This window comes from Somniosus microcephalus, chromosome 19 (assembly GCF_052327205.1).
Source record: "Somniosus microcephalus isolate GS21.2 chromosome 19, FLI_Smic_1.0, whole genome shotgun sequence".
Lineage (NCBI taxonomy): Eukaryota > Metazoa > Chordata > Chondrichthyes > Squaliformes > Somniosidae > Somniosus > Somniosus microcephalus.
This window is the reverse complement of record NC_141005.1, coordinates 71,998,678-72,024,345: the sequence shown is the minus strand read 5'-3', so window position 1 is coordinate 72,024,345 and position 25,668 is coordinate 71,998,678. Positions and strand designations below refer to the sequence as shown.

The 25,668-nt window shown below is 45.9% G+C and overlaps 1 protein-coding gene across 1 annotated transcript in view; it reads right to left on the bottom strand.

The window, feature by feature from the left end:
* The window catches only part of pisd (phosphatidylserine decarboxylase), a 115,384-nt gene extending 92,115 nt beyond the window's left edge, over positions 1-23,269 (bottom strand). The window contains exons 1-2 of the mRNA XM_085962027.1: positions 23,164-23,269; positions 15,804-15,874 (exon numbers count right to left, since the gene is read on the bottom strand). Of these exons, the coding sequence (XP_085818153.1) occupies positions 15,804-15,874; positions 23,164-23,219 (127 nt within the window). The 5' untranslated portion in view covers positions 23,220-23,269. The remainder of the gene's footprint in view (positions 1-15,803; positions 15,875-23,163) is intronic.
* Between the last annotated feature and the right edge of the window lie 2,399 nt (positions 23,270-25,668).

Genomic DNA, 25,668 nt, shown 5'->3' with positions numbered 1-25,668 from the left:
TTTTCTGTTGTTATTTCAGATTTCCAGCATCCGCAGTATTTTGCTAATTATACAGCTGTGAGAAGGTTGATATGTTAGAAAGTTCAGCAAATGAGGCTATATGGGTTGAACTAAAGAACGAAAAGGGGGTATTCACACTGCTGGGAGTGTACTATAGACCACCAAACAGTCTGAGGGAGATAGAAGGCAAATTTCTGACCAAATGCAAAAACAATAGGGCAGTAATAGTGGGGGATTTCAATGACCCCAGTATTAACTGGGATACTACCAGTGTAAAAGGTATAGAGGGCACAGAATTCCTAAATTGCATTCTGGACAACTTTTTTAGCCAATATGTAGCAAGCCCAACAAGGAGGGGGGGGGGGGGGGGGGCAGTTCTGGATTTCGTTTTAGGGAATGAAGCTGGGCAGGTGGAAGGAGTATCAATGGAAGAGCATTTTTGTGATAGTGATCATAATTCAGTTAGTTTTAGCATAATTATGGATAAGGACAAAGAAAAAACAGGAGTAAGGGTTCTAAATTGGGGGAAGGCCAATTTTACTAGGTTGGGAAGTGATTTAGCAAAAGTGGACTGGAAACAGTTACTTGAAGGTAAATCGGTGTCAGAGCAGTGGGAGGTATTCAAGACGGAGATACATGGAGTTCAGGGTGAACATGCTCCCACAAAGAGGGTAGTACTGCCAAATTTAGAGCCCCCCTGGATGACAAGGTGCATACAGGGTAAGATAAGGCAAAAAAGGAAGCCTATATCAGATATCGTGAGCTCAATACTGCAGAAAGCCTAGAAGAGTATAGAAAGTGTAGGGGTGAAATTAGGAAAACAAAAAGAGGGCATGAAAAAATACTGGCAAGTATAATCAAAGAAAACCCAAAGATCTTTTATAATTACATAAAGAGCAAGAGGATAACTACGGAAAGAGTAGGGCCTATCAGGGCCCAAAATGGGGATCTACGTGTGGAGGCAGAGGATGTGGGGAAGGTACTTAATGAATACTTTGCAGCTGTCTTCACAAAAGAGGGGAACGATGTCGACATTGAAGTTAAGGAGGAAGATAGTGAAATATTGGACGGGATAAACATAGTGAGAGAGGAAGTATTAAGAGGTTTAGCATCCTTGAAAGTAGATAAATCACCAGGGCCGGATGAAATATATCCAAGGCTTTTAAAAGGGCTGAAATTGTGGAGGCTCTGGCCATCATTTTCCAATCCTCCCTGGCTACAGGGGTGGTGCCAGAGGATTGGAGAACTGCTAAAGTTATACCATTGTTTAAAAAGGAAGGGATAAACCGAGCAATTACAGGCCAGTTAGTTTAACCTCAGTGGTGGGCAAATTACTGGAATCAATTCTGAGGGACAGTATAAACCTTCATTTAGAAAGACACAGATTAATCAAGGACAGTCAGCATGGTTTTGTTAAGGGAAGGTCGTGTCTGACTAACTTGATTGAATTCTTTGAGAAGGTAACAAGGAGGGTCGATGAGGGCAGTGTGTTTGATGTAGTCTACATGCAAGGCTTTTGACAAGGTCCCACATGGCAGGCTGATCAAAAAAGTAAAAGCCCATGGGATCCAAGGGAGAGTGGCAAATTGGATCCAAAATTGGCTCAGTGGCAGGAAGCAAAGGGTAATGGCTGAGGGGAGTTTTTGCGACTGGAAGGCTGTTTCCAGTGGGGTTCCACAGGGCTCAGTACTCGGTCCCTTACTTTTTGTGGTATATATTAATGATTTCGACTTAAATGTAGGGAGCATGATAAAGAAATTTGCAGATGATACAAAAATTGGCCGTGCGGTTGACAGTGAGGAGGAAAGCCTGAGACTGCAGGAAGATATCGATGAACAGGTCAGTTGGGCAGGAAAGTGGCAAACGGAATTCAATCCGGAAAAGTGTGAGGTAATGCATTTGGGGAGGGGCAACAAGGCAAGGGAATACACAATTAATGGGAGGATACAGAGAGGTGTGGAGGAACAGAGGGACCTTGGAGTGTATGTCCACAGATCCTTAAAGGTAGCAGGACAGGTCGATAAAGTAGTTAAAAAGGCATACGGAATGCTTTCCTTTATTAGCCGAGGCATAGAATATAAGAGAGCAGGGAAGTTATGCTAGAACTGTATACAACACTGGTTAGGCCACAGCTTGAGTACTGCGTGCAGTTCTGGTCACCATATTACAGGAAGGATGTGATTGCACTGGAGAGGGTGCAGAGGAGATTCAGGAGGATGTTGCCAGGACTGGAAAACTTTAGCTATGAGGAAAGATTGGATAGGCTGGGGTTGTTTTCCTTGGAACAGAGGAGGCTAAGGGGAGATTTAATTGAGATGTATAAAATTATGAGGGACCGAGATAGAGTGGATAGGAAGGACCTACTTCCCTTAGCAGAGGGGTCAAGAACCAGGGGGCATAGATTTAAAGTAGTTGGTGGAAGGATTAGAGGGGAGATGAGGAAAAAGAATTTCACTTAGAGGGTGGTGGGGGGTCTGGAACTCACTGCCCGAGAGGGTGGTGGAGGCAGAAACCCTCACCACATTTAAAAAGTACTTGGATATGCACTTGAAGAGCTATAACCTACAGGGCTATGGAACTAGTGCTGGAAGGTGGGATTAGGCTGCTCTTTCCGACCAGCACGGACACGATGGGCTGAATGGCCTCTTTCTGTGTCGTAATTTTTCTATGATTTAGCTTGTACATCCCTTAGTGGTCCTTTTCCTAGGCTGATTTTTCTTTTGTTATTTATGTGTATGTAGAATACTTTACTGATTATTTTTATATCCTTTGATAATTTAATTTCATAGCTCCTCTTTGTCTTCCTAATTTTTGGACTTATTTCCTAACCTTTTCATATTCTCTTTTGTCATCCTCTCCTTTATTTTCTATGTACTTAGTGTTTGCCTTTTTTAGTTTCAATTTTACCCTTATCTCTTTGTTCATCCACGGTGTGTCATTACTGGCTAGTTTGTTCTTGTTTTTTTTTTTTTTTTTTAAAAGAGGAATATATTTCTCCTGAGCTCTATTGATCACCATTTTAAATATTTCCCACTACTGTTACATAAGAGTTAGGAGCAGGAACAAGCCACACAGTCCTTCCCCAACGCTGACTTCTCTTTTCTGTTCTGGTCCATTTCCCATTACTAGACCCAGCAGTGATTCCTCTCATTGGCTTCTTACGTACTGTGTAAGAAAGGAGTCCTGTACACATTGTAAAAACTCAATTCCTTTTTCCCCTTTCCCTACCTCTTCGTGCCAACTTATTTTGGGGTAGTTGAAATCTCCCATGATTATTATATGCCTACATGTTTCTTCTTCCACTTCCCTTCCACTATTAGGTGGTCTGTAGAATACCTCTATAAACGTGAATAATCCCTTCTTATCCTTTGTCTTAATCCATATTGATTCTGTTTCTATCTTAATGTTAGTTATCTCGTTTCTTTTCTACTGCCATTATGTTGTCTTTAATTAGTAGCTACCCCACCTCCCCTTTCTTCCTTCCCTATCCTTTCTAAATACGTTACGTACTGTTTTGATCGCCTAGATGGGTCGGAGAGTCAGTTCCCAGATTATTTCCCCAAATTGGCCTAGGTTTTTAAAAAAAAAAATCAGTTTTTTTTGCTTCTCCCAGGAAATCACATGGTTTCGGGTGGGGCGGGGAGTGTATTTTTTTTAAATTCGTTTACTGGATGTGGGCATCGCTGGCAAAGCCAGCATTTATTGCCCAACTCCAATTGCGCTTAAGGAGGTGGTGGTGAGCCGCCTTCTTGAACTACTGCAGTTCGCGTGGTGAAGGTACTTCCACAGTGCTGTTAGGTAGGGAGTTCCAGGATTTTGACCCAGCGATGAAGAAGGATCGGCGATATACTTCTAAGTCAGGATGATGTGTGACTTGGAGGGGAACTTGGAGATGGTGGTGTTCCCATGCGCCTGCTGCCCTCGTCCTAGGTGGAAGAGGTCGCAGGTTTAGGAGGTGCTGCCGAAGAAGCCTTGGCGAGTTGCTGCAGTGCATCTTGTAGATGGTACACACTGCAGCCATGGTATGCCGGTGGTGGAGGGAGTGAATGTTTAAGGTGGTGGATGGGGTGCCAATCAAGCGGGCTGCTTTGTCCTGGATGGTGTCAAGCTTCTTGAGTGTTGTTGAAGCTGTACTCATCCAGACAAGTGGAGAGTACTCCATCACACTCCTTACTTGTGCCACTTGATAGCACTGTCAATGACACCTTCCATCACTTTGCTGATAATTGAGAGTAAACTGATGGGGCGGTAATTGGTCGGATTGAATTTGTCCTGATTTTTATGGACATGACATACCTGGGCAGTTTTCCACATTGTCGGATTGATGCCAGTGTTGTAGCTGTACTGGAACAACTTGGCTAGAGGCGCGGCTAGATCTGGAGCACAAGTCTTCAGCACGATAGCCAGGATGTTGTCGGGGCCCACAGCCTTTGCTGTATCCAGTGCGCTCAGCCGTTTCTTGATATCATGTGGAGTGAATCAAATTGGCTGAAGACTGGCTTCTGTGATGGCGAGGACCTCAGGAGGAGGCCGATATGGATCATCCACTCGGCACTTCTGGTTGAAGATGGTTGCAAACGCTTCAGCCTTGTCTTTTGCACTCACGTGCTGGGCTCCACTATCATTGAGTCTGTCCTGACGGTAGGACAGGATATATCCAGGGATGGTGATGGAGGAGTTTGAGGCATTGGCTGAAAGGTATGATTCTGTGAGTATGACTATGTCGGGTGTTGCTTGACTAGTCTGTGGGACAGCTCTCCCAATTTTGGCACAAGTCCCCAGATGTTGGTGAGGAGGACTTTGCAGGGTCGACTGGGCTGGGTGTGCCGTTGCCATGTCCGTAGCCGGTGGCCCGTCCGGTTTCATTCTTATTATTGTGTTTTGTAGCGGTTTGTTACAACTGAGTGGCTTGCTCGGCCATTTCAGAGGGCAGTTAAGAGTCAACTACATAGCTGTGGGTCTGGAGTCACATATAGGCCAGACCAGGTAAGGACGGCAGATTTCCTTCCCTAAAGGACATTAGTGAACCAGATGGGTTTTTACGACAATCCAATAGTTTCATGGTCACCATTACTGATACTAGCTTTTTATTCCAGATTTATTTAATTAACTGAATTTAAATTCCCCAGCTGCTGTGGTGGGATTTGAACTCACGTCTCTGGATCATTAGTCCAGGCCTCTGGATTACTAGGCCAGTGACATTACCACTATGCTACCGTTCCCTATATTGCAATACAAGGTATCACAATTGTGTGGGACAGGTTGATGGACCAGAGGGTCTTAAATAGAAACATAGAAGATAGGAGAAGGAGTGGGCCATTCGGCCTCTCGAGCCTGCTCCGCCATTTAATGAGATCATGGCTGATCATCCAAACTCAGTACCCTGTTCCTGCCTTCTCTCCATACCCCTTGATCCCTTTAGCCTTAAGAAATATATCCAACTCTTTCTTGAATATATTTAATGAATTGGCTTCTACTGCCTTCTGTGGTAGAGAATTCCACAGGTTCACCACTCTCTGGGTGAAGAAATTCCTCCTCATTTCTGTCCTGAATGGCCTACCCCTTATCCTTAGACTGTGACCCCTGGTTCTGGACTCCCCGACCATCGGGAACATCCTTCCTGCATCTCGTCTGTCCAGTCCTGTCAGAATTTTATAAGTTTCAATGAGATCCCCCCTCATTCTTCTAAACTCCAGCGAGTGCAAGCCCAATCGACCCAATCGCTCCTCATACGTCATTCCTGTCATCCCAGGTATCAGCCTGGTGAATCTTCGCTGAACTCCTTCCATGGAAAGAATATCCTTCCTCAGATAAGGCGACCAAAACTGCACACAATACTCAAGGTGTGGTCTCACCAAGGCCCTGTACAACTGCAGCAAGACATCCTTGTTCCTGTACTCAAACCCTCTCGCTACGAAGGCCAACATACCATTTGCCTTCTTAACCGCCTGCTGCACCTGCATGCTTACCTTCAACAACTGGTGCACAAGGACGCCCACGTCTCGTTGCACTTCCCCTTCTCCCAATCTATTGCCATTCAGATAATAATCTGCCTTCCTGTTTTTGCCACCAAAGTGGATAACCTCACATTTATCCACGTTATATTGCATCTGCCATGCTTCTGCCCAATCACCCAACCTGTCCAAATCATCCTGGAGTTTCTCGGCATCCTCCTCACAGCACACACGCCCACCCAGCTTTGTGTCATCTGCAAATTTGGAGATATTACATCTAGTTCCCTTGTCTAGATCATTAATATATATTGTGAATAGCTGGGGTCCAAGGACCGATCCCTGCGGTACCCCACTAGTCACTGCCTGCCACTCGGAAAAAGACCTGTTTATTCCAACTCTTTGCTTTCTGTCTGCCAACCAGTTCTCTATCCAAGTCAATACCTTGCCCCCAATCCCATGTGCCCTAACTTTACACGCTAATCTCTTATGCGGGACCTTATCGAAAGCCTTCTGAAAGTCCAAATACACCACATCCACTGGTTCTCCCTTATCTATTTTACCAGTTACATCCTCAAAAAATTCCAGCAGATTAGTCAAGCACGATTTACCTTTTGTAAATCCATGTTGACTTTGTCCGATCCTGTTACTGTTTACCAAGTGCTCTGCTATTACATCTTTTATAATGGACTCTAGCATTTTCCCCACTACCGATGTCAGGCTGTAATTCCCCGTTTTCTCTCTACCACCTTTTTTGAATAGTGGGGTAACATTAGCTACCCTCCAATCCATGGGTACTGTTCCAGATTCCATCAAATGTTGGAAGATGATCAGCAGTGCATCTACTATTTCTAGGGCCACTTCCTTAAGTACCCTAAGATGTAGATTATCAGGCCCTGGGGATTTATCTGCCTTCAATCCCATCAATTTCCCTAACACCATTTCCCTACAAATACTGATTTCTTTCAGTTCCTCCCTTTCATCAGACTCTATGTTCCCCGACATCTCTGGGAGGTTATTTGTGTCCTCCTTTGTGAAGACAGAACCAAAATATGTATTTAATTGGTCTGCCATTTCTTTGTTCCCCATTATAAATTCCCCTGATTCTGACTACGCTTGACTTCACCAATCTTTTTCTCTTCACATATCTATAAAAGCTTTTACAGTCAGTTTTTATGTTCCCTGCAAGCTTACTCTCGTATTCTATTTTCCCCTTCTTAATTAATCCCTTTGTCCTCCTTTGTTGAATCCTAAACTGCTCCCAATCCTCAGGTTTACTGCTTTTTCTGGCCAATTTATATGTCCTCTCCTTGGATCTTATGCTATCCCTAATTTCCCTTGTTAGCCACGGTTGAGTTACCTTTTTTGTTTTATTTTTATGCCAAACTGGGATGAACAAATTCTGTAGTTCATCCATGTGGTCTTTGAATGTTTGAAATTGTCTATCCACCGTCAACCCTTTGAGTGACATTCCCCAATCAATCCTACCCAGCTCGCGCCTCAGACCATCGTAGTTTCCTTTATTTAAATTGAGGACCCTTGTCTCTGAGTCAACTACTTCATTCTCCATCTTAATGAAGAATTTGATCATATTGTGATCGCTCCGACCCAACAGTCTTTACCTGTCCGTCATTGTTCATTCGTTAAGTGCCAATGGCGTGTTCTACAATGACAATGAAGATTTAACTGCCAATCCTGCTCTTTATGTAGCTATGTTTCAGTTATCCCTACTACATCTGGCTCCTCGCTGTGAATTATTGCCTCCAGTTCCCCCGTTGTGTTTCGTCGAGCAATTTCTATTTTCTTATATCAAAAACCCACAAACCCAACAGTTCCCTGGCTAAGAGAGCATGTGCTCCACAAGGGGTGAAAATTGATAGACAGGATGTACTAGAAAGGCTGGGTATGCTTAGAGTGGATCAGTCGCCTGGTCCAGATGGCTTGCATCCCAAGTTGCTAAGGGAATTGGGGGAGGAGATAGCGGAAGGACTTGCCATTACTTTCCAATCTTCCCTAGATGCGGGGGAGGTGCCCGAGGATTGGAAAGTGGCAACTGTGACACCATTGTTCAAGAACGGGTGTAAGGGCAATCCTAGTAACTACAGGCCGGTCAGTTTAACATCAGTGATGGGTAAAGTTTTAGAAACAATAATCAAGAAAAAAATTAACAGGCACTTGGAGAGGTTTAAGCTAATTAAGGAGAGCCAACACGGATTTGTAAAAGGCAGATCGTGTTTGACTAATCTAATTGAATTTTTTGAGGAAGTAACAGGGAGGATTGATGAAGGGAATGCAATGGATGTTGTCTACATGGACTTTAAGGCGGCGTTTGACAAAGTACCACATAGAAGGCTAGTTAACAAAATTGAGGCTCATGGAGTAGGTGGTCAGTGGCAACTTGGATAAGGACTTGGCTTAAGGACAGAAAACAGCGAGTTGTGGTAAATGGCTGTTTTTCAGACTGGAGGATGGTGGAGAGTGGTGTTCCCCAAGGGTCAGTGCTGGGACCACTGCTTTTTTTGATGTATAAAAATGACCTGGATATTGGAATATTGAGTAGAATTTCTAAATTTGCCGATGACACCAAACTTGGGGGTGTGGCAAACAGTGAGGATGATACCAGTCGACTGCAACAGGACATAGATAGGCTAGCAGAATGGGCAGACAAGTGGCAGATGGAATTTAATACAGAGGAGTGTGAGGTGATGCATTTTGGCAGAAGAAACAGGGAGAGGCAATATACACTTAATGGCACAGTTTTAAAGAGTGTGCAGGGACAGAGGGACCTGGGAGTTAATGTGCATAGGTCCCTGAAGGTGGCAGGACATATTGAGAGAGTGGTTAGCAAAGCATATGGGATCTTGGGCTTCATAAATAGAGGTATTGAGTACAAAAGTAGAGAAGTTATGCTGAACCTTTATAAAGCACTGGTTAGGCCACAACTGGAGTACTGCGTCCAGTTCTGGTCACCACACTTTAGGAAGGATGTGAAGGCCCTTGAAAGGGTGCAGAGGAGATTTACCAGAATGGTTCTGGGGATGGGGGATCTTAGCTACAAGGACAGGTTGGAGAAGCTGGATTTGTTTTCATTAGAGCAAAGGAGGTTGAGGGGTGATTTGATAGAGGAGTACAAGATTATGACGGGTTTGGATAGGCTAGAAGGGGAAAGGCTGTTCCCACTAGTTGATGGTACAAGGACTAGGGGACACAGATTTAAGGTTTTGGGCAAGAGATACAGGGGGGATGTGAGGAAAAACTTTTTACACAGCGAGTGGTGAGGACCTGGAACTCGCTGCCGACGGAAGTGGTCTAAGCAGAGACACTCAGTGTTTTCAAGGGGAGACTGGATAGGCACTCGAGGGAAATAAACTTGCAGGGCTACGGGGATAGAATGGGGGAATGGGACTGACTGGATTGCTCTACACAGAGCCGGCATGGACTCGATGAGCCGAATGGCCTCCTTCTGTGCCGTTATGACTCTGAATCTCCCAGGCCTCTGCTATTCTGCCACATGCCACTAGGGTGTGCATGAGAGCAGCCTATGATTCATTTCACAATGCCCGACAGCTCAACACTGCCGCCAAGAGGAACCTGACAGTCTGTACTTATACCTTAACGGCTGGTTTATCTCAGAACACCCATATTCCAGGTCAGGTAGAGTAAAAGGTTGAGCTTTTTGTGCCCGTCACTGTACCACACATACTAGGTGAGACCACAGGTAGACAGGATCACACACCCATCAGTTCTTCGACCACCAGGAAAACAGAAAGTAAAGGTCTTTCATAAACATGTTAAGCACAGGAGATTTGATAGGTTTCCATAGGATATACAGCACAGAAACAGGCCATTTGGCCCAACCAGTCTTTGCCGGTGTTTATGCTCCACTCGAGCTTCCTCCCGTCTTTCCTCATCTAAATCTATCAGCATACCCCTCGATTCCCTTCTCCCTCATTTGCTTATCTAACCGCCCCTTAAATGTATCTATACTATTCGCTTCGACCACTCCCTGTGGCAGCGAGTTCCACATTCTCACCACTCTATGGGTAAAGAAGTTTCTTCTGAATTCCCTATTGGATTTTTTGGTGACTATCTTATATTGATGGCCTCTTCAAGTGGAAACATTCTCTCTGTATCCACTCTATCAAAACCTTTCATAATTTTATACACCTCTATTAGGTCACACCTCAACCTTCTCTTTTCAAAAGAAAAAAGAGACCCTGCCTGTTCATCCTTTCCCGATAGGTGCACCCTCACATTTCTAGTATCATCCTTGTAAATCCTCGGAGGTAAGTAGCACGGAGTACTGTTTCTAGAGTACTAAATTCGGGAATTCGGTGAGTGAGGGAATTTGGTGAGGTGGGAGTAAGAGGTGCTGCGTGATACATTAAATATATAAACTCGGGTTAAATTAGGACTGTGGGCTAAGTTACAGTAAAGACCTAAGGCATATAACTAAATTTAATAAATTAAACAAGGTTATTACCTAGATTAAAAACTATTAATAGACAATTGAGTATTTCAAAACTTGAAAACCTCATTAGTTAAATAAAATACAATAGAGGTGGCAGGGCAGGTGATGTGCTGCGGCTGTGGTATGTGGGAGCTGGTGGACCCCAGTGTGATCCACAGCAACCACATCTGTAGTAAGTGTCTGCAGCTCGAGGAACTTCGGCTCAGAGTTGATGAGCTGGAGTCCGACCTTCGGACACTGCGATACATCAGGGAGGGAGAAAGTTACCTGGACACTTTGCTCCAGGAGGCAGTCACACCCCTTAGGTTAAATACTTCAGATTTGGTCCATGGTCAGGGACAGGAGGGCGTGACTAAGAGTGAGGCAGGTATGGGGATCCAGAAGTAGCATTGGAGAAGCCTCAACCCTTGCACTTGTCCAACAGGTACGAGGTTCTTGCAGCCTGTGTGGACGAGAGCAGGGACTGCAGCGAGGATAAGAAAACTGACCCAGCACCGTGGTACAGCGGGCCATTCAAGTTGGGGAAGTAAAAAGAAATGTAGTAGTGGCAGAGGACAGTATAGTTAGGGGGATAGATACTGTTCTCTGCAGCCAAGAGCGTGAGTCCCGAAGGCTGCGTTGCCCGCCTGGTGCCAGGGTTAAGGACATCTCCTCGGGGCTGGAGAGGAACTTGGGAGTGGGAGGGGAAGGATCCAGTTGTCGTGGTCCACGTAGGTACCAATGACATAGATAGGACTAAGAAAGAGTTTCTGCTGAGGGAGTATGAGCAGCTAGGGGCTAAATTAAAACACATAACCACAAAGATAATAATCTCTGGATTACTACCTGAACCACAAGCAAACTGGCATAGGGTCAATAAGATCAGAGAGTTCAATGCGTGGCTCAAAGACTGGTGTGGGAGAAATGGGTTTCGATTCATGGGGCACTGGCACCAGTACTGGGGAAAGAAGGAGCTGTCCGTTGAGACAGGCTTCACTTGAACCGTGCTGGGACCAGTGTCCTGGCGAATCGAATAACTAGGGCTATAGATAGGGCTTTAATAGTTTGGGGGGGGGGGGGGGGGGGGGGAGGGTTCAGGTGAAGGGTAATTTAGAAAGTTAAAGAGAAAGGACAAGGCAGGGTAGCGATAGGGATAAGGATAACCAGAGTGTGACAGAGCGTACAAGCATAAGAGTGCACCAGCAAATAGGGTCAGAGTAGGGAAAAATGGTAAAAAGACAAAATTAAAGGCTCTATCTGAATGAATGCAGCATTCGTAACAAGATAGATGAATTGACAGCACAAATAGAAATAAATGGGTATGATCTGATAGTCATTACAGAGGCGCGGCTGCAGGTGACCAAGGCTGGGAACTGAATATTATGGGGTATTTGACATTTCGGAAGGATAGGCAGACAAGAAAAGGAGGTGGGGTAGCTCTGTTAATAAAGGATGAGATCAGTACAGTAGTGAGAAATGATCTTGGCTCGGAAGATCAAGATGTAGAATCAGTTTGGGTGCAGAAAAGAAATAATAAGTCACTGGTGGGAGTTATTTATAGGCCCCCTAGCAGTAGTTACACTGTGGGACAGAAATAATGGGGGATTATAAGAAAGGTACTGCAATAATCATGGGCAATTTTAATCTTCATATAGACTGGACAAATCAAATTGGCAAAGGTAGCCTTGAGGACGAGTTCATAGAGTGTATTCAGGACAGTTTCTTAGAACAATACATTGTGAAACCAACCATGGAACAGGCTATTTTAGATCTTGTCATGTGTAATGAGACAGGATTAATTAATGATCTCATAGAAAAGGAACCTCTAGGGGACAGTGATCATAACATGATAGAATTTCACATTCATATTGAGGGTGAGAAATAATTACCAGGGTATGAAGACAGAGTTGGCTAAAGTGGACTGGCAAAATAGATTTTTTTTTAATTTTCTGCCATCGCCAGTTAGACTTCATCTAGAGCCATCTTTTGTTTCTTAACTTGTCCCATTACCATCTCCTTTTGCCTCGCACCATCATCCCTTTTGTCTCTTAATCTCTCCTGCCCGCCACCCTATCACAGACCTTCCCTTTTGTTCTTTCCTCCCCTCCCCCCTTTCCCTGCCCCAACACTTGCTAAAAACCTGTTCCAACTCCAGCTTTTTCCAGTTCGAACGACGGGTGATCGACCTGCAACGTTAACTCTGTTTCTCTCTCCACAGATGCTGCCTGACCTGCTGAGTATTTCCAGCATTTTCTGTTTTTATTTCAGATTTCCAGCATCTGCAGTATTTTGCTTTTGTGTTAAAAGGTAAGACGGTAGATAAGCAGTGGCAGACTTTTAAGGAGATATTTCATAACTCTCAACAAAAATATATTCCAGTGAGAAAGAAAAACTCTACGACAAGGATGAACTATCTGTGGCTTACTGAGGAAGTTAAGGATGGTATCAAATTGAAAGAAAAGGCACACAACGTTGCGAAGATTAGTGGCTGGCCAGAAGATTGGGAATTTTTTTTAGAAACTTGCAAAGGATGACTAAAAAATAATAGAGGGAGAAAATAGATTATGAGAGTAAACTAGCAAGAAATATAAAAACAGACAGTAAGATCTTCTACAAGTATATAAAAAGGAAGAGAGTAGCTAATGTATATGTTGGTCCCTTAGAGGATGAGACTGGGGAATTAATAATGGGAAACAAGGAAAAGGCAGAGACTTTGAACAAATCTTCACGGTAGAAGACACTAAAAGCATCCCAATAATAGTGGAAAATCACAGGGCAAAAGGGAGTGAGGAACTTAAAACAATCACTATCACTAGAGAAAAAGTACGAGCCAAACTAATGGGACTAAGCCATTTAGGGGTAAGCCATTTAGGACAGAGATGAGGAGGAATTTCTTCACCCAGAGAGTGGTGAACCTGTGGAATTCTCTACCACAGAAGGCAGTGGAGGCCAATTCATTAAATATATTCAAGAAGGAGTTGGATATATTTCTTAAGGCTAAAGGGATCAAGGGATATGGGGAGAAGGCAGGGACAGGGTACTGAATTTGGATGATCAGCCATGATCTCATTGAATGGCGGAGCAGGCTCAAGGGGACGAATGGCCTACTCCTGCTCCTATCTTCTATGTTTCTATGACTAAAGGTCGACAAGTCCCCGGAACCTGATGGCCTGCATCCTAGGGTCTTAAAAAAAAAAGTGGCTGCAGAGATGGTGGATGCATTGGTTGTAATCTTCCAAAAATTCCCTAGACTCCGGAAAGGTCTCAGCGGATTGGAAAAACACAAAAATGTAACGCCCATATTCAAGAAAGGAGGGATTTCAGCTACCCCGATATTAATTGGCCAGAAGAGGTAGGTAAAGGGTGGCATAGTGGTTAGCACTGTTGCCTCACAGCGCCAGGGACCCGGGTTCAAATCCGGCCTCGGGTGACTGTCTGTGTGGAGTTTGCACATTCTCCCCGTGTTTGCGTGGGTTTCCTCCGGGTGCTCCGGTTTCCTCCCACAGTCCAAAGATGTGCGGGTTAGGTTGATTGGCTATGATAAATTGACCCTTAGTGTTAGGGGGATTAAATACGTGGGGTTACGGGGATCGGGTGGGATATGTGTCGGTGCAGGCTCGATGGGCCGAAATGGCCTCTATCTGCACTGTGGGGTTTCTGTGATTCTGTGATATTCTATGATTCTATGAAATACTGCCAGGATGAGAGTGCTACTGTGGTCCTCTGATGACTGAGAGTTTATCCATCCAAGCCACACAAACTAGGAAGGTTCCGCATTCGATCCTTGGCCTTTGCAGAGGTAGCTGATCTCAAATCGGAGCACAGGGATGGGTAAGGTAACTGGCTCAGCGCTCCCAGGTTAGGGAGTGGAAAAATCAGTCAGGGTTCCTGCTCACTATCCAGCGACTGCTGCTGGAAGTGTGCGCCTGGACATCCTCAAGACAGGACTGGGTTCTGCCATGATGCACCCTGTACTCGAATAGCCCAGTGTTTGAGCGCACACATTTATAATTGGCACTTAAGCGAGGTGCCTGAAGTCGATGCTGCTCCAGCAAGGAAACTCTGGAGAGATGGTCCAGTTACGCCTCTGGTCAATGGTGACCCTCAACATGTTAATGGTGGGCAACTCAGCAATGGTGGTGTTGTTGATGGTCTAAGGGAAATAGCTAAGCTGCTTCGTATTCAAGATAGCCATGACCTGACACTTATGTGGCACGAATGTTACCTGCACTTGTCAACGCAAGCCTGGATATTGTCCAGGTCCTGCTGTAGGCTGGCATGGACTGCTTCATTAATCGAAGGAGTTATGAATGGAGCTGAACAATGTGAAATCGTAGGCGAACAGCCCCACCTCTGACCTTATGACGTACAGAAGATCATTGATGAAGCTGCTGAAGACGTTTAGGTTGAGTGCACTGCCCTGAGGAAATCTTCCTTTGCGTCAGGTATGACTCGAGCCACTTGACGGTTTTCCCTTTCATCCCCATGGAACTCAGTTTTCCCAGCGCTATACTTGGTCCAATGCTGCCTTGATGTCGAGGGCAGCTACTCTCACCTCTCCTCTGGCATTCTGCTCTTGCTCAGATCGAGGCCGTGAGGGTGTCTGGAGCCGGATGATTCTGACAGACCCTGAACTGAATGTCGGTGAGCAGACTATTGGTGAGGAAGTGTCATTTGACGACTCTTTCCACACTTTACTGATGATTGGGAGGAGGCGGATAGGGCGGCGATTGGATGGGTTAGATTGATCCTGTTTTTTTGTGGATAGAAAATACCTGGGCAATCTGCCACATTGTTGGACAGATGCCAGTGTCATAGCAGCACTGGAATAGCTTGGCTGGTGTGCACACCTTCAGCATTACAGTGGCAATGGTGTTACAACCTTTGAGGTGTCCACTGCACTCAGTCTCTTAATGTCACGTGGAGCAAACCAAATTGGCTGGACCCCACTCCAGAGACTTGAGCACATAATCTTGTCTGACACTTCAGTGCAGTACTGAGACAGTGCGGTACTGTCGGAGGTGCTGCCTTTTGGATAAGACATTAAACCAAGGCCCCGCCTGCCCCCTCAGATGAACGTAAAAGATCCTAAAGGCACTATTTCGAAGAAGAGCAGGGGTGTTCTCCCAGTGTCCTGACCAACATTTATCCCTCAACTAACATCACTAAAAACAGATTATCTGGTCATTTCTCATATTGCTGTTTGTGGGATCTTGTTGTGTGCAAATTGGTTGCTTGGATTAACTTCAAAATCCCACCACCCATGTTCTTGGACCACTAATCTTTGCCTCAGGGTCCTAACAATCACAGAGCCACAGGACTGGTAAGCACCATAAGCATGTTCCTGAAAAGCATTGTTATGAGACACATTTCTAAAGTAGTCGGACCAATTGTGTACTTACAGTTGGAAAAGCTCCGGATGGACCGCCTCGAGCAGCACAGAGTCAGCGAGGGGTGGCGCACAGACAACGGACTGAAAACCAGGAAAGAAGAAAGGAAGAAACCACCATTAAAATGCAGCAGAACTGACAACTCGAGCAAGCAGGCCAATCTGTACTTTGATCAACCAAGTTGGGAGCCCTAATTGACAACTGCATTTCTGCCCCAACCTCGGAGTACAGGAAACTCTCGATTTACCAGCACCTAAATAACCGGAAATCTCTGTTAACCGGCAAAATTCAGGAGTAGGTTCAGGTAAGTTTTACTTCATATTAGTGGCAGTTCCTGGATCTGTGGCTGTGTAACTGGGGCTCCTACACTTGTTGCTAAGCAACAGGGACACTTGGTCTGTGGCCGGAGTTCCTGCACATGTTGCTAAGCAACAGGGAAACCTGGATTTGTTGCTGTGTACGGAGCTCTCGTACCTTTTAACTATACCTCTCTGTAATCCGGACTTTTTGATAAACCGGCACCACGCCGGTCCCGTCGGTGCCGGATACCAAAGAATTTCCTGTACCCACGACTGCACTAGTGAAAGCAGACCTCCTCTTAACAAAGCAAAGTTTGCTGCTTTGTTAGGATCCCTACTCACCAGGTACCAATCTCGGAGCTAAACAGGCCTGCTCCTGTCTCTTGCCACTGAGAGGCACAAGAGCAGCTCGCTCACCCGCCGGTTGTACCGCTCCTCCCAGGTGTACGTTTCCCTCGATGGGATGCATCCATCGCAATGCCGTCTCGGGGACCGGTCGAGAAAAGGGCAAACACGTTCTAGCTTATGAGAGGATTGAGCCAAACAATGACATTCAAAACAAATATCCCCAGCCAGTGGGCACCACAGGATGCTGAATGTTTTACTAAACCCAACTTGTGAAAAACCTTGTATTGACTTTTAGTTTAGACTGGTTGCCAGGATTACTAGTTTACTTGTTAGTGGTATCCCTCTTGCTGGGGAGGAAAACGGGTGGTTCAAGCTGCAGTAGCTTTAGGCTTTGCCATCATTTTCCAGCCTTACGGGTTCAGCCATTCACTATGGCACCCAGGTCTTCATTGAGTGTAACAGTGCGAGGGGATTTGAGAAAACTGAGACAAGACAATCTGACTACCTCAGAGCATCCTACTTGTGCACAGAGCACAAGATGTCTTGGATATGGTAGAGCCTCTTACTCTCTCTCTGGAACTACCTACAGGGCCAAAGCTAAAGGGCCACACTTGTGTGAAAGGTCAAATCCATTTGCCAGACTCTTGACTGCACTCAATCCCCTTTGCTGCCCGTTAGGAGGGCCCATTAGATCCTGCTTAATCCTCACATTGACATCATACTCAATACCGTACATTGCAATATCCCTAGTTGTGGTGCCTAACAGAACCTCCATTGTATGCAGCCTGAATCCAGGTGGCCTGAAAAATGGGCCTGTCTGAAAAGGCTGTGTTCACCTCCAGGCTTCAACAGGACCAACTTTTCCAAACCTAGCCTCTTAATCTAGGCTACCAACAGCAGCACCTTGGCCTGGTACCTTACAGTGAACCGACTGACTACACACCGGGACAGTGGGCTTCACTGAATGCAGAAATTAGATACTAAATACCTAGAAAACAAAAAGCATTCAAATACACTGCTGGGGGGGTTGGGGGGGGGGGGGTGTGGGGGTGTTCTTTAGACGCAAGAATGTACAGTCCACCCTTGTTAAAGATGTTTAATTTAAACTACTGGATAATTCAATTATTTTGTGCAAAAAACTTCAAATCAACAGTAGACTTTTTTTTAAGTTGTTCTTGGCACGTGGGAGATGATGACAAGGCCGCATTTACTGCCCATCCCTGGTTGCTGCAATTCTCGGCCACTTTAGATAGCATGAAGAGCCAACTACACAGTGTGGGACTGGAGTCACATGTAGGCCAGATCAGGCAAGGGCAGCAGGTTCCGTTCTCTGAGGGGCTTTTACAACAATGCAGCAGTTTTCAGGGTCAACGTCACTGGCCCGGAATTTGCAGTGGGTAATATCAGCGTTCGCCGTTATTACCCCTTTGAAACTGACTGCAGCTTCAGGGTTTAGCGCATGTGCATCCCAATGCGGAAATCCTGAAGTTGCGGTCAGTCATTCACTGCTCTGACACCATCCTTCCCACCCACCCAGCCCGCATAGCCGGCAATCAGTGAAATCAGAGAAACTGACAAACTTGGGCTTTTTCCTCAGTAATTTCGCTGTTAAATACCCCATTAAAAGTTAGACCCTTTTGGATTAGGTGTAATTGGGATTTTAACAGCATATTGACTGCTAAACAAACGTTATGGCCCTGAAAAACTCATTTTAATTTTGTGGCGTGTCAAATTTATCCATTTTAATAAAAATTAAATTTTTTAAGAAACTTAAAAAAAAATGTAACTTTAAAAAAAAGTTTCTTCATCTTTATTTCAGGTTTGCCTTTCCCCCCATGTGAGAACCCCAGTCTTTGTTTTGCTCTATAACATTTTTTAAAAGTTAGAATAAAAGGAGCTTATTCACTTCCTGGTTCCCGGTCTGTGAGAATTCTGCATTGTGATTGGCTGGTTAGAAAGCTGGTTAACGTCATAGCAGCTCGCGTTAGAGATTCCCCATTAACTGGCACTGATCGCAACTAAATGCCGGAAAAGCCGACCACCTTGTCCCAGAGATCACAAGATCTTTGTGGAAAGCTTACTTCGGGGCCAGCGGCGAACGTCTTTGCTTCACTGCTGACTGCAAATGACGGGCCATTATTTCCACTGTAACAGAATTCAATTTGTTTCAGCAATCGACCTCAGGGGTAATAGAATCATTATTTTCAAAATCTTTGTCTATATTTAAACAGGATAATCACGGGACATTACAACAATACCAACTTGCATTTATATAGCGCCTTTAACGCAGGAAAACATCCCAAGGTGCTTCACAGGAGTGTAGTCAGACAATACTTGACACCGAGCCAAAAGGAGGATATTAGGTGGGGCAACTAAAAGCTTGGTCAGAGGTAGGTTCTAAGAGGGTCTCAAAGGACGAGAGGGAAAGACAGAGAGGTTTAGGAAGGGAATTCGAGAGCTTAGGGCTTAAACAGCTGAAGGCAGGGCTGCCAGTGGCGGGGTGAAGGAAGTGAAGGATGGACAAGAGGCCAGAGTTAGAGGAATGCAGATTTCTCAAAGGGTTGTAGGAATGTGAACAGGAGGATGAGAATTTTAAAATGAAGATGCTGGTGGGCCAGGAGTCAATGTAGGTCAGCGAGCACAGGGGTGAAGGATGAACGGGACTTGATGGAGGATAGGAAAAGGGTAGAAGAGTTTTGGATGGGCTCAAGTTTATGGAGGGTGGAAGAGACTGGCTAGGAAAGCATTGGAATAGTCAAGTCTGGAGGTAACAAAAGCACGAATGAGGGATTCAGCAGCAAACTTTTCATTTTTTATTTATTCATTCACGGGCTGTGGGCATCGCTGGCAAGGCCATCATTTATTGCCCATCCCTAAATGCCCTTGAGAAGGTGGTGGTGAGCTGCTTTCTTGAACCACTGCAATACATGTGGTGAAGATGCTCCCACAGTGCTGTTAGGGAGGGAGTTCCAGGAATTTGACTCAGCGACGATGAAGGAATGGCAATATATTTCCAAGTCAGGCTGGTGTGTGACTTGGAGGGGAACTTGGAGGTGGTGGTGTTCCCATGCGCCTGCTGCCCTTGTCCTTCGAGGTGGTAGAGGTCACAGGTTTTGGGAGGTGCTGCCGAAGAAGCCTTGGCGAGTTGCTGCAGTGCATCTTGTAGATGGTACACACTGCAGTCACGGTGCGCCGGTGGTGGAGGGAGTGAATGTTTAAGGTGGTGGATGGGGTGCCGATCAAACAGGCTGCTTTGTCCTGGATGGTGTCGAGCTTCTGAGTGTTGTTGGAGCTGCACTCACCGAGCTAAGTGGGCAGTATTCTATCACACTCCTGACTTGTGCCTTGTAGGTGGTGGAAAGTCTTTGGGGAGTCAGGAGGTGAATCACTCGCCACAGAATACCCAGCACTCCGACCTGCTCTTTTAGCCACCATATTTTTGTGGCTGGTCCAGTTAAGTTTCTGGTCAATGGTGACCCCTAGTACATTGATGGTGGGGGATTAGACAATGGTAATGCCATTGAAAGTCAAGGGGGTATAAAATGGGCTAAAGCAGGGCACATAACGGAGGTGGACGCAGGTGGTATTTGTGATGGAGAATATCAGGGTCAGAAGCTCATCTCGGTCAAAAAGGACGACAAGGTTCCACCAGAGAGGGGGATGGAGTTGGTTGCGCGGGAACTGCAGCTGGTGGTGGGAGCCAAAGACAATGGCTTTAGTCTTCCTAATGTTTAACTTGAGGAAACTGTGGCGCATCCAGGACTTTGGGCAAGCAGTTTGACAGCACAGATACAGTGGAGGGAGTCGCGAGAGATCATGGTGAGATGGAGCTGGGTGTCGTCAGCATACATGTGGAATCTGACATACGTCTTTGGAGGATGTCGCCTAGGGGCAGCATGTAGATGAAAAGTAGGAGGGGGCCAAGGATAGATACTTGGGCGACTCCAGAGGTAACAGTGCGGGGGTGGGAAGAGAAACCATTGCAGGTGATTCTCTGGCTACGACTGGATAGATAGGAATGGAAACAGGCGAGGGCAGTCCCACCCAGCTGAACATCGGAGGAGAGGCATTGGAGGAGGATGGTGTGATCAACTGTGTCAAAGTCTGCAGTTTGAGAATGATGAAGAATAATGCACCAGTCACAGAGGGTGTCATTTGTGACTTTGATTAGGGCTGCTTCAGTGCTGTGGCAGGGGAGGAAACCTGACTGGAGAGGTTAAAACATGGAGTTGTGGGAAAGATGGGCACGGATTTGGGAGACGATAACACGGTCAAGGATTCTGGAGAGGAAACGGAGGTTGGAAATCGGGCGGTAGTTTACAAGGACAGAGGGGTCAAGGATTTTTTTTTGAGGAGGGAGTGATGATGGCCAATTTGAAAAGGAGGGGGGATAGTACCTGAGGAGAGAGAACCATTTACAATATCAGGTAGCAATGAGGCCAGTAGGGCAAGTTGGGTGGTCAGCAGTTTAGCAAGAATAGAGTTGAGAGAGCAGGTGCTGTTTCATGGACAAGGTGAGCTCAGGGAGGGCATGAGGGGAGATAGGAGAAAAACTAGAGAAAGATGCGGGTTTAAGGCTAGGTCAAGGGGAGCCTTGGCAGGCGAGATAAATTATATTACTTGATAACCTTACGTTACAAAAATCTATCGACCTTGGTCTTGAAAATTTCAACTGACCCAGCACCCACCCAGTCTTTTGGAGAAGATAGTTCCAGATTTCCACTATCCTTGTGAGAAAAAGTGCTTCCTGATTTCACTCCTAAATGGCCTGGCTCCAACTTTAAGATTGTGCCCCCTTGTTCTGGATTCCCCCACCAGAGGAAATAGTTTTTCTGTATCTACCCCATCGAAATCTCCTCTTCATTTTAAACACCTCTATTAGATCAAGCCACCTGCCCTCATGATCTAACTGAATGGCAGAGTAGGCGCGAGGGTCTGAATGGCCTACTCCTGTTCCTATGCAAGAGTACTGATGCTCACCATACCCTGCCTCAGAATGTTACCACATTCATGACAAGGCAGGAGAAAATTTGATGCCCTTTTGAAAAGAATGCAATTTTAGCACACCCTCATTCCCTTGAATGCATTTGGGAAAAACATTTTTTCAAGCTATTTGCTTCTACCTCCCTTGAGGTCTGCAGTCAGAACAACAAGAGGAAGACACCATTTTAAACCGTCACCGTTTTAATTAGCTGTCAAGTATATGAATCACAGTTTGTGCTATTTTTCAAATACTAATTACCTTTGCATTGGGGAAAAAACAAATATTAAACATTTCTAAGTTTAATTAAACGTTGCCTGAAACCTCTAAACAGAAGTATTACAGAGCTGAATTGTGCTTTAGTAAAAATCTACAAAACTTTCAACTTGCAAGAACCAAGCTTGCTCTTTATTCCCTTATTTGGGTAAATTTGAACAGCATTGAAGTCCCGCATCAAACACAAGATTTACAAACGGAACCTGTTGATGTTCCGGAAAACAAAACTCTGCCAAATTCATTCAAAAAATACAACCTGGAGCTAATGTAGCAAAACTACAGGCGGCGGGAGATAAGTGACCAGGCTTGTGATGGATTAAAAGCACTTTAGTTTGCCGTGGCTCAGTCAGTAGCACTCCCGCTTCTGAGTCAGAAGGTCATGGGTTCAAGTCCCACTCTAGTGACTTGAGCACATAATCCAGGCTGATCTCCAGTGCAGTACTGAGGGGGTGCTGCACTGTCAGAGGTGCCGTCTTTTGGATGAGACATTAAACCAAGACCCCGGCTGCTCTCTCAGGTGGGTGTAAAAGATCCCACGGCACTATTTCAAAGAAGAGCGGGGGAGTTCTCCCTGTGTCCTAGAGCCAATATTCATCCCTCAACCAACATTAGTAAATTAGATTATCTGGTCGTTATCACATTGCTGTTTGTGGGAGCTTGTTGTGCACAAATTGGCTGCTGCGTTTCCATTACAACAGTGACTACACTTCAAAAGTACTTCAAAAGTGTCAGCTGTGTCTCAGTTGGTAGCACCCTTGCCTGAGTCAGAAGGTTGTGGGTTCAAGTCCCACTCTAGTGAGTCGAGTACATAATCTAGGCTGACACTCCAGTGCAGTACTGAGGGGGTGCTGCACTGTCGGAGGTGCCGTCTTTTGGATGAGACGTTAAACCGAGACCCAGTCTGCTCGCTCAGCTGGCTGTAAAAGATCCCATGGCACTATTTCAAAGAAGAGCGGGGGAGTTCTCCCTGTGTCCTAGAGCCAATATTCATCCCTCAACCAACATTAGTAAATTAGATTATCTGCTCATTATCACATTGCTGTTTGTGGGATTTGCTGGGTGTAAATTGGCTGCCGCATTTCTTACATTACAACAGCGACTATATAAATGCAAATCTTTCTTTCTTTACAGCTTGAAGCTAATGCGGCAAAACCGGGGGGGGGGGGGGTTGGTAATGGACCGTTTGGTAATTTAAATCCAATACTTGGACTGATCCTGAGCCTCCACTTACAGGAGGCAACGCAAGTCGAGGCACCGGTCAAATCTCGCACCTGACGAGTGACAGTCACTCGGCTGGGTTTAATGAGGTTCAAGCCCACAAACGGCTCCTTCGTGCTGCCGCTCTCCCGCTCTGGGAGCCGAGCCGACACACACCCTCCCTCAGGCGACCTGTCACTTAAGTTAACGCCGGCTCTTGCTCCGGCCAAGCTCTACCCGTATGTCCCCCGCCCGCCTGGCCCCGCTTTACCTTACTCCGGCGGCCCGGAGCCCCACCGACAACAGCCGCACTCTGGAGGCCGCCATAGCCGCCGCAGCCAATCAGCTTCCGCCGTGGAACGTTCCCAGCATGCCCTAGGCGCGGGGGGAGTTGCCATGGCGACGCCAGCAGCTCCAGGCCAGCGTGTGGGAAGCAGCAGATCCCACCAATGGGTATTAGGAAGGAGGAGGGGCAAGGACTGGTCAGAGCCACCTTTAGCCATTAAAGGACAGGCTGGATGTTTTTGGAATACAGGAGGCGGGCGGGGAAAAACCCTGCAAATCCAGGCTGACATGTCAGTGCAATATTGAGGGAAGTGCTCCACTATCTTTTGGATAAGATGTTAGACTGAGGTCCCATCAGCCCTCTCAGATGGACGTAAAAGACTCAAGTGGATGTAAAAGATCCCATGGCACTATTGCAAAGAAGAGCAAGGGAATTTCCCCAGTGCCCTGACCAACGCATCCCTCAATCAATGTCACTAAAATTGCTAATTTATCTCAATGCTGTTTGTGGAACCTTGCTGTGTACAAATTGGTTGCTGTGTTTCCCTACGATACAACACGACTACAATTCAAAAGTAATTAATTGGCTGTAATGCACTTTGGAACATCCTGAGGTCACGAAAGGTGCTGCATAAATGCAAGTTCTTTCTTTCCAATCTGAGGGGGTGACGAGCAACCTCTGAGGCACACTTTCAGTGGGTGCTGATGCCTTTGAGCCTCTGCCAGGTGGACACCCAGGAAAATTATGTGGGAAGTAATGTTATGGGATCTTAAACATTCTTCTAAGCCAACAGAAGGGGCAGGCAAAGCTTTGGATTAACAGGGCTGATTCTCCAATGTAGCACTCCCATGGTGTTGCACTGAAGGAGGAGGAAAGGATTCAGAACAGGGAAACAAAGATGATTCCAACCTTTAGACCATTTACTTTGCCGCCTGTTTGAGGCACCAGGTTCATCCACGCTCTGGGGTCACTGAAAGTAAACACGAAGTGTGCCCTTCTGTGCTGTATAATTCTATAACGGGTCTCCATCCCCTTTTAGTTGTGCTTTGCATCTGGGAAATAGGCATATCGTGGGCACAAATCAGAGGAAAATCCAGGTGGAGTAGGGACCAACTGGGGAACACATGCAAAACAGATAATATAGACGGAGCAGAGAGCACAGGTTGATAGTGTGTTATTTAATCACACAGGAACAAGAATCACAGAAACCCCACAGTGCAGATAGAGGCCATTTCGGCCCTTTTGCCAAGCGAGAGGACAACATCTGTGGCCATGCAGTTTCTTGCATGCACTGCTGAAGTCGGGGCTTAGCTGGTCGAGCTGTGAAAGGATGACTTCCATTCATATAGCATCTCTCAATAATGTCCCAAAACACTTCACATACAATGAATTACCATGAAGTAAAGTCACCATAAGAAATCATGACAACCATTCTTGCACAGTAAGCTCCCACTAAAAGCAAGGAGATGGAGGGCGAGTTAATGTTTTTTGGTGATGTTGATTTAGGGAGGAATGTAGGCCAAGACACTGGGAGGACTCCCTGACCGCCTTCAAGTAATGTCATGGGATCTTAAACATTTTTCTAAGCCAACAGAAGGGGCAGGCAAAGCCTTGGATTAACAGGGCTGATTCTCCAATTAAGCGCTCCTGAGGGAGCACTGGTAAGGAAACTGCAGGCCCAGGGACTTGATTTTCCATCTGTTTAAATGTACCAGGGAGCGCTCTCTGTGACAGCCACTCCTCGCTGGGAGTGCATGACCGGGGAATCGACCATCATGCCCCATCTTAAGGACAGCACATCTGACAATGTAGCACTCCCACGCTATTGCACTGAAGGAGGAAGAAAGGATTCAGAACAGGGAAACAAAGATAATTCCAACCTTTAGATCATTGACTTGGAAAGAGGCTAACGGTACTGAGATTGGAGGTGCTTTCGAGGCTCACGGGATCCATCAGGCCGTGTGGGGCAATTGGAAAACAAAATGGGTAAGTTTGTGATTGTTTCTGGCCCTGTTCCTGGGACTAGGGACAGGGTCACTGGCAAGGCTTGGAAGCTAAGCAGAGCCAGGCCTGGTTAGTACCTGGTAGGGGTGACCATCAGGGAAGACCAGGTGCAGAAGGTCACGGAAGGAGCCCCGAGGAGGGGCGGTTGGTGAGAAGGTCACAGAAGGAGCCCCTGGGAGGGGCGGCTGGTGAGCAGGCCCGGGCGTTGGGTTGAAGATTGTCGGACAGGAGGAATGGTGGAAATGGAATGGCGGCGCGCACAGACGCAGCGGCTTTGCTTCTCCCAGGACGGTGCTATTTACGTTTAATGTTAATGTTATTTGTACGGGACTCATGGGAGCTTGCAAGATCACATTTTGTTGTTCATGTACTTGTGCATTGTACAATGACAATAAAGTTGAATTATTATTATTAAGTGTTAGCTTTCTATGTATAATACTGTATGTTACAAATTTTATTTTTACAACAACAACTTGTATTTATATA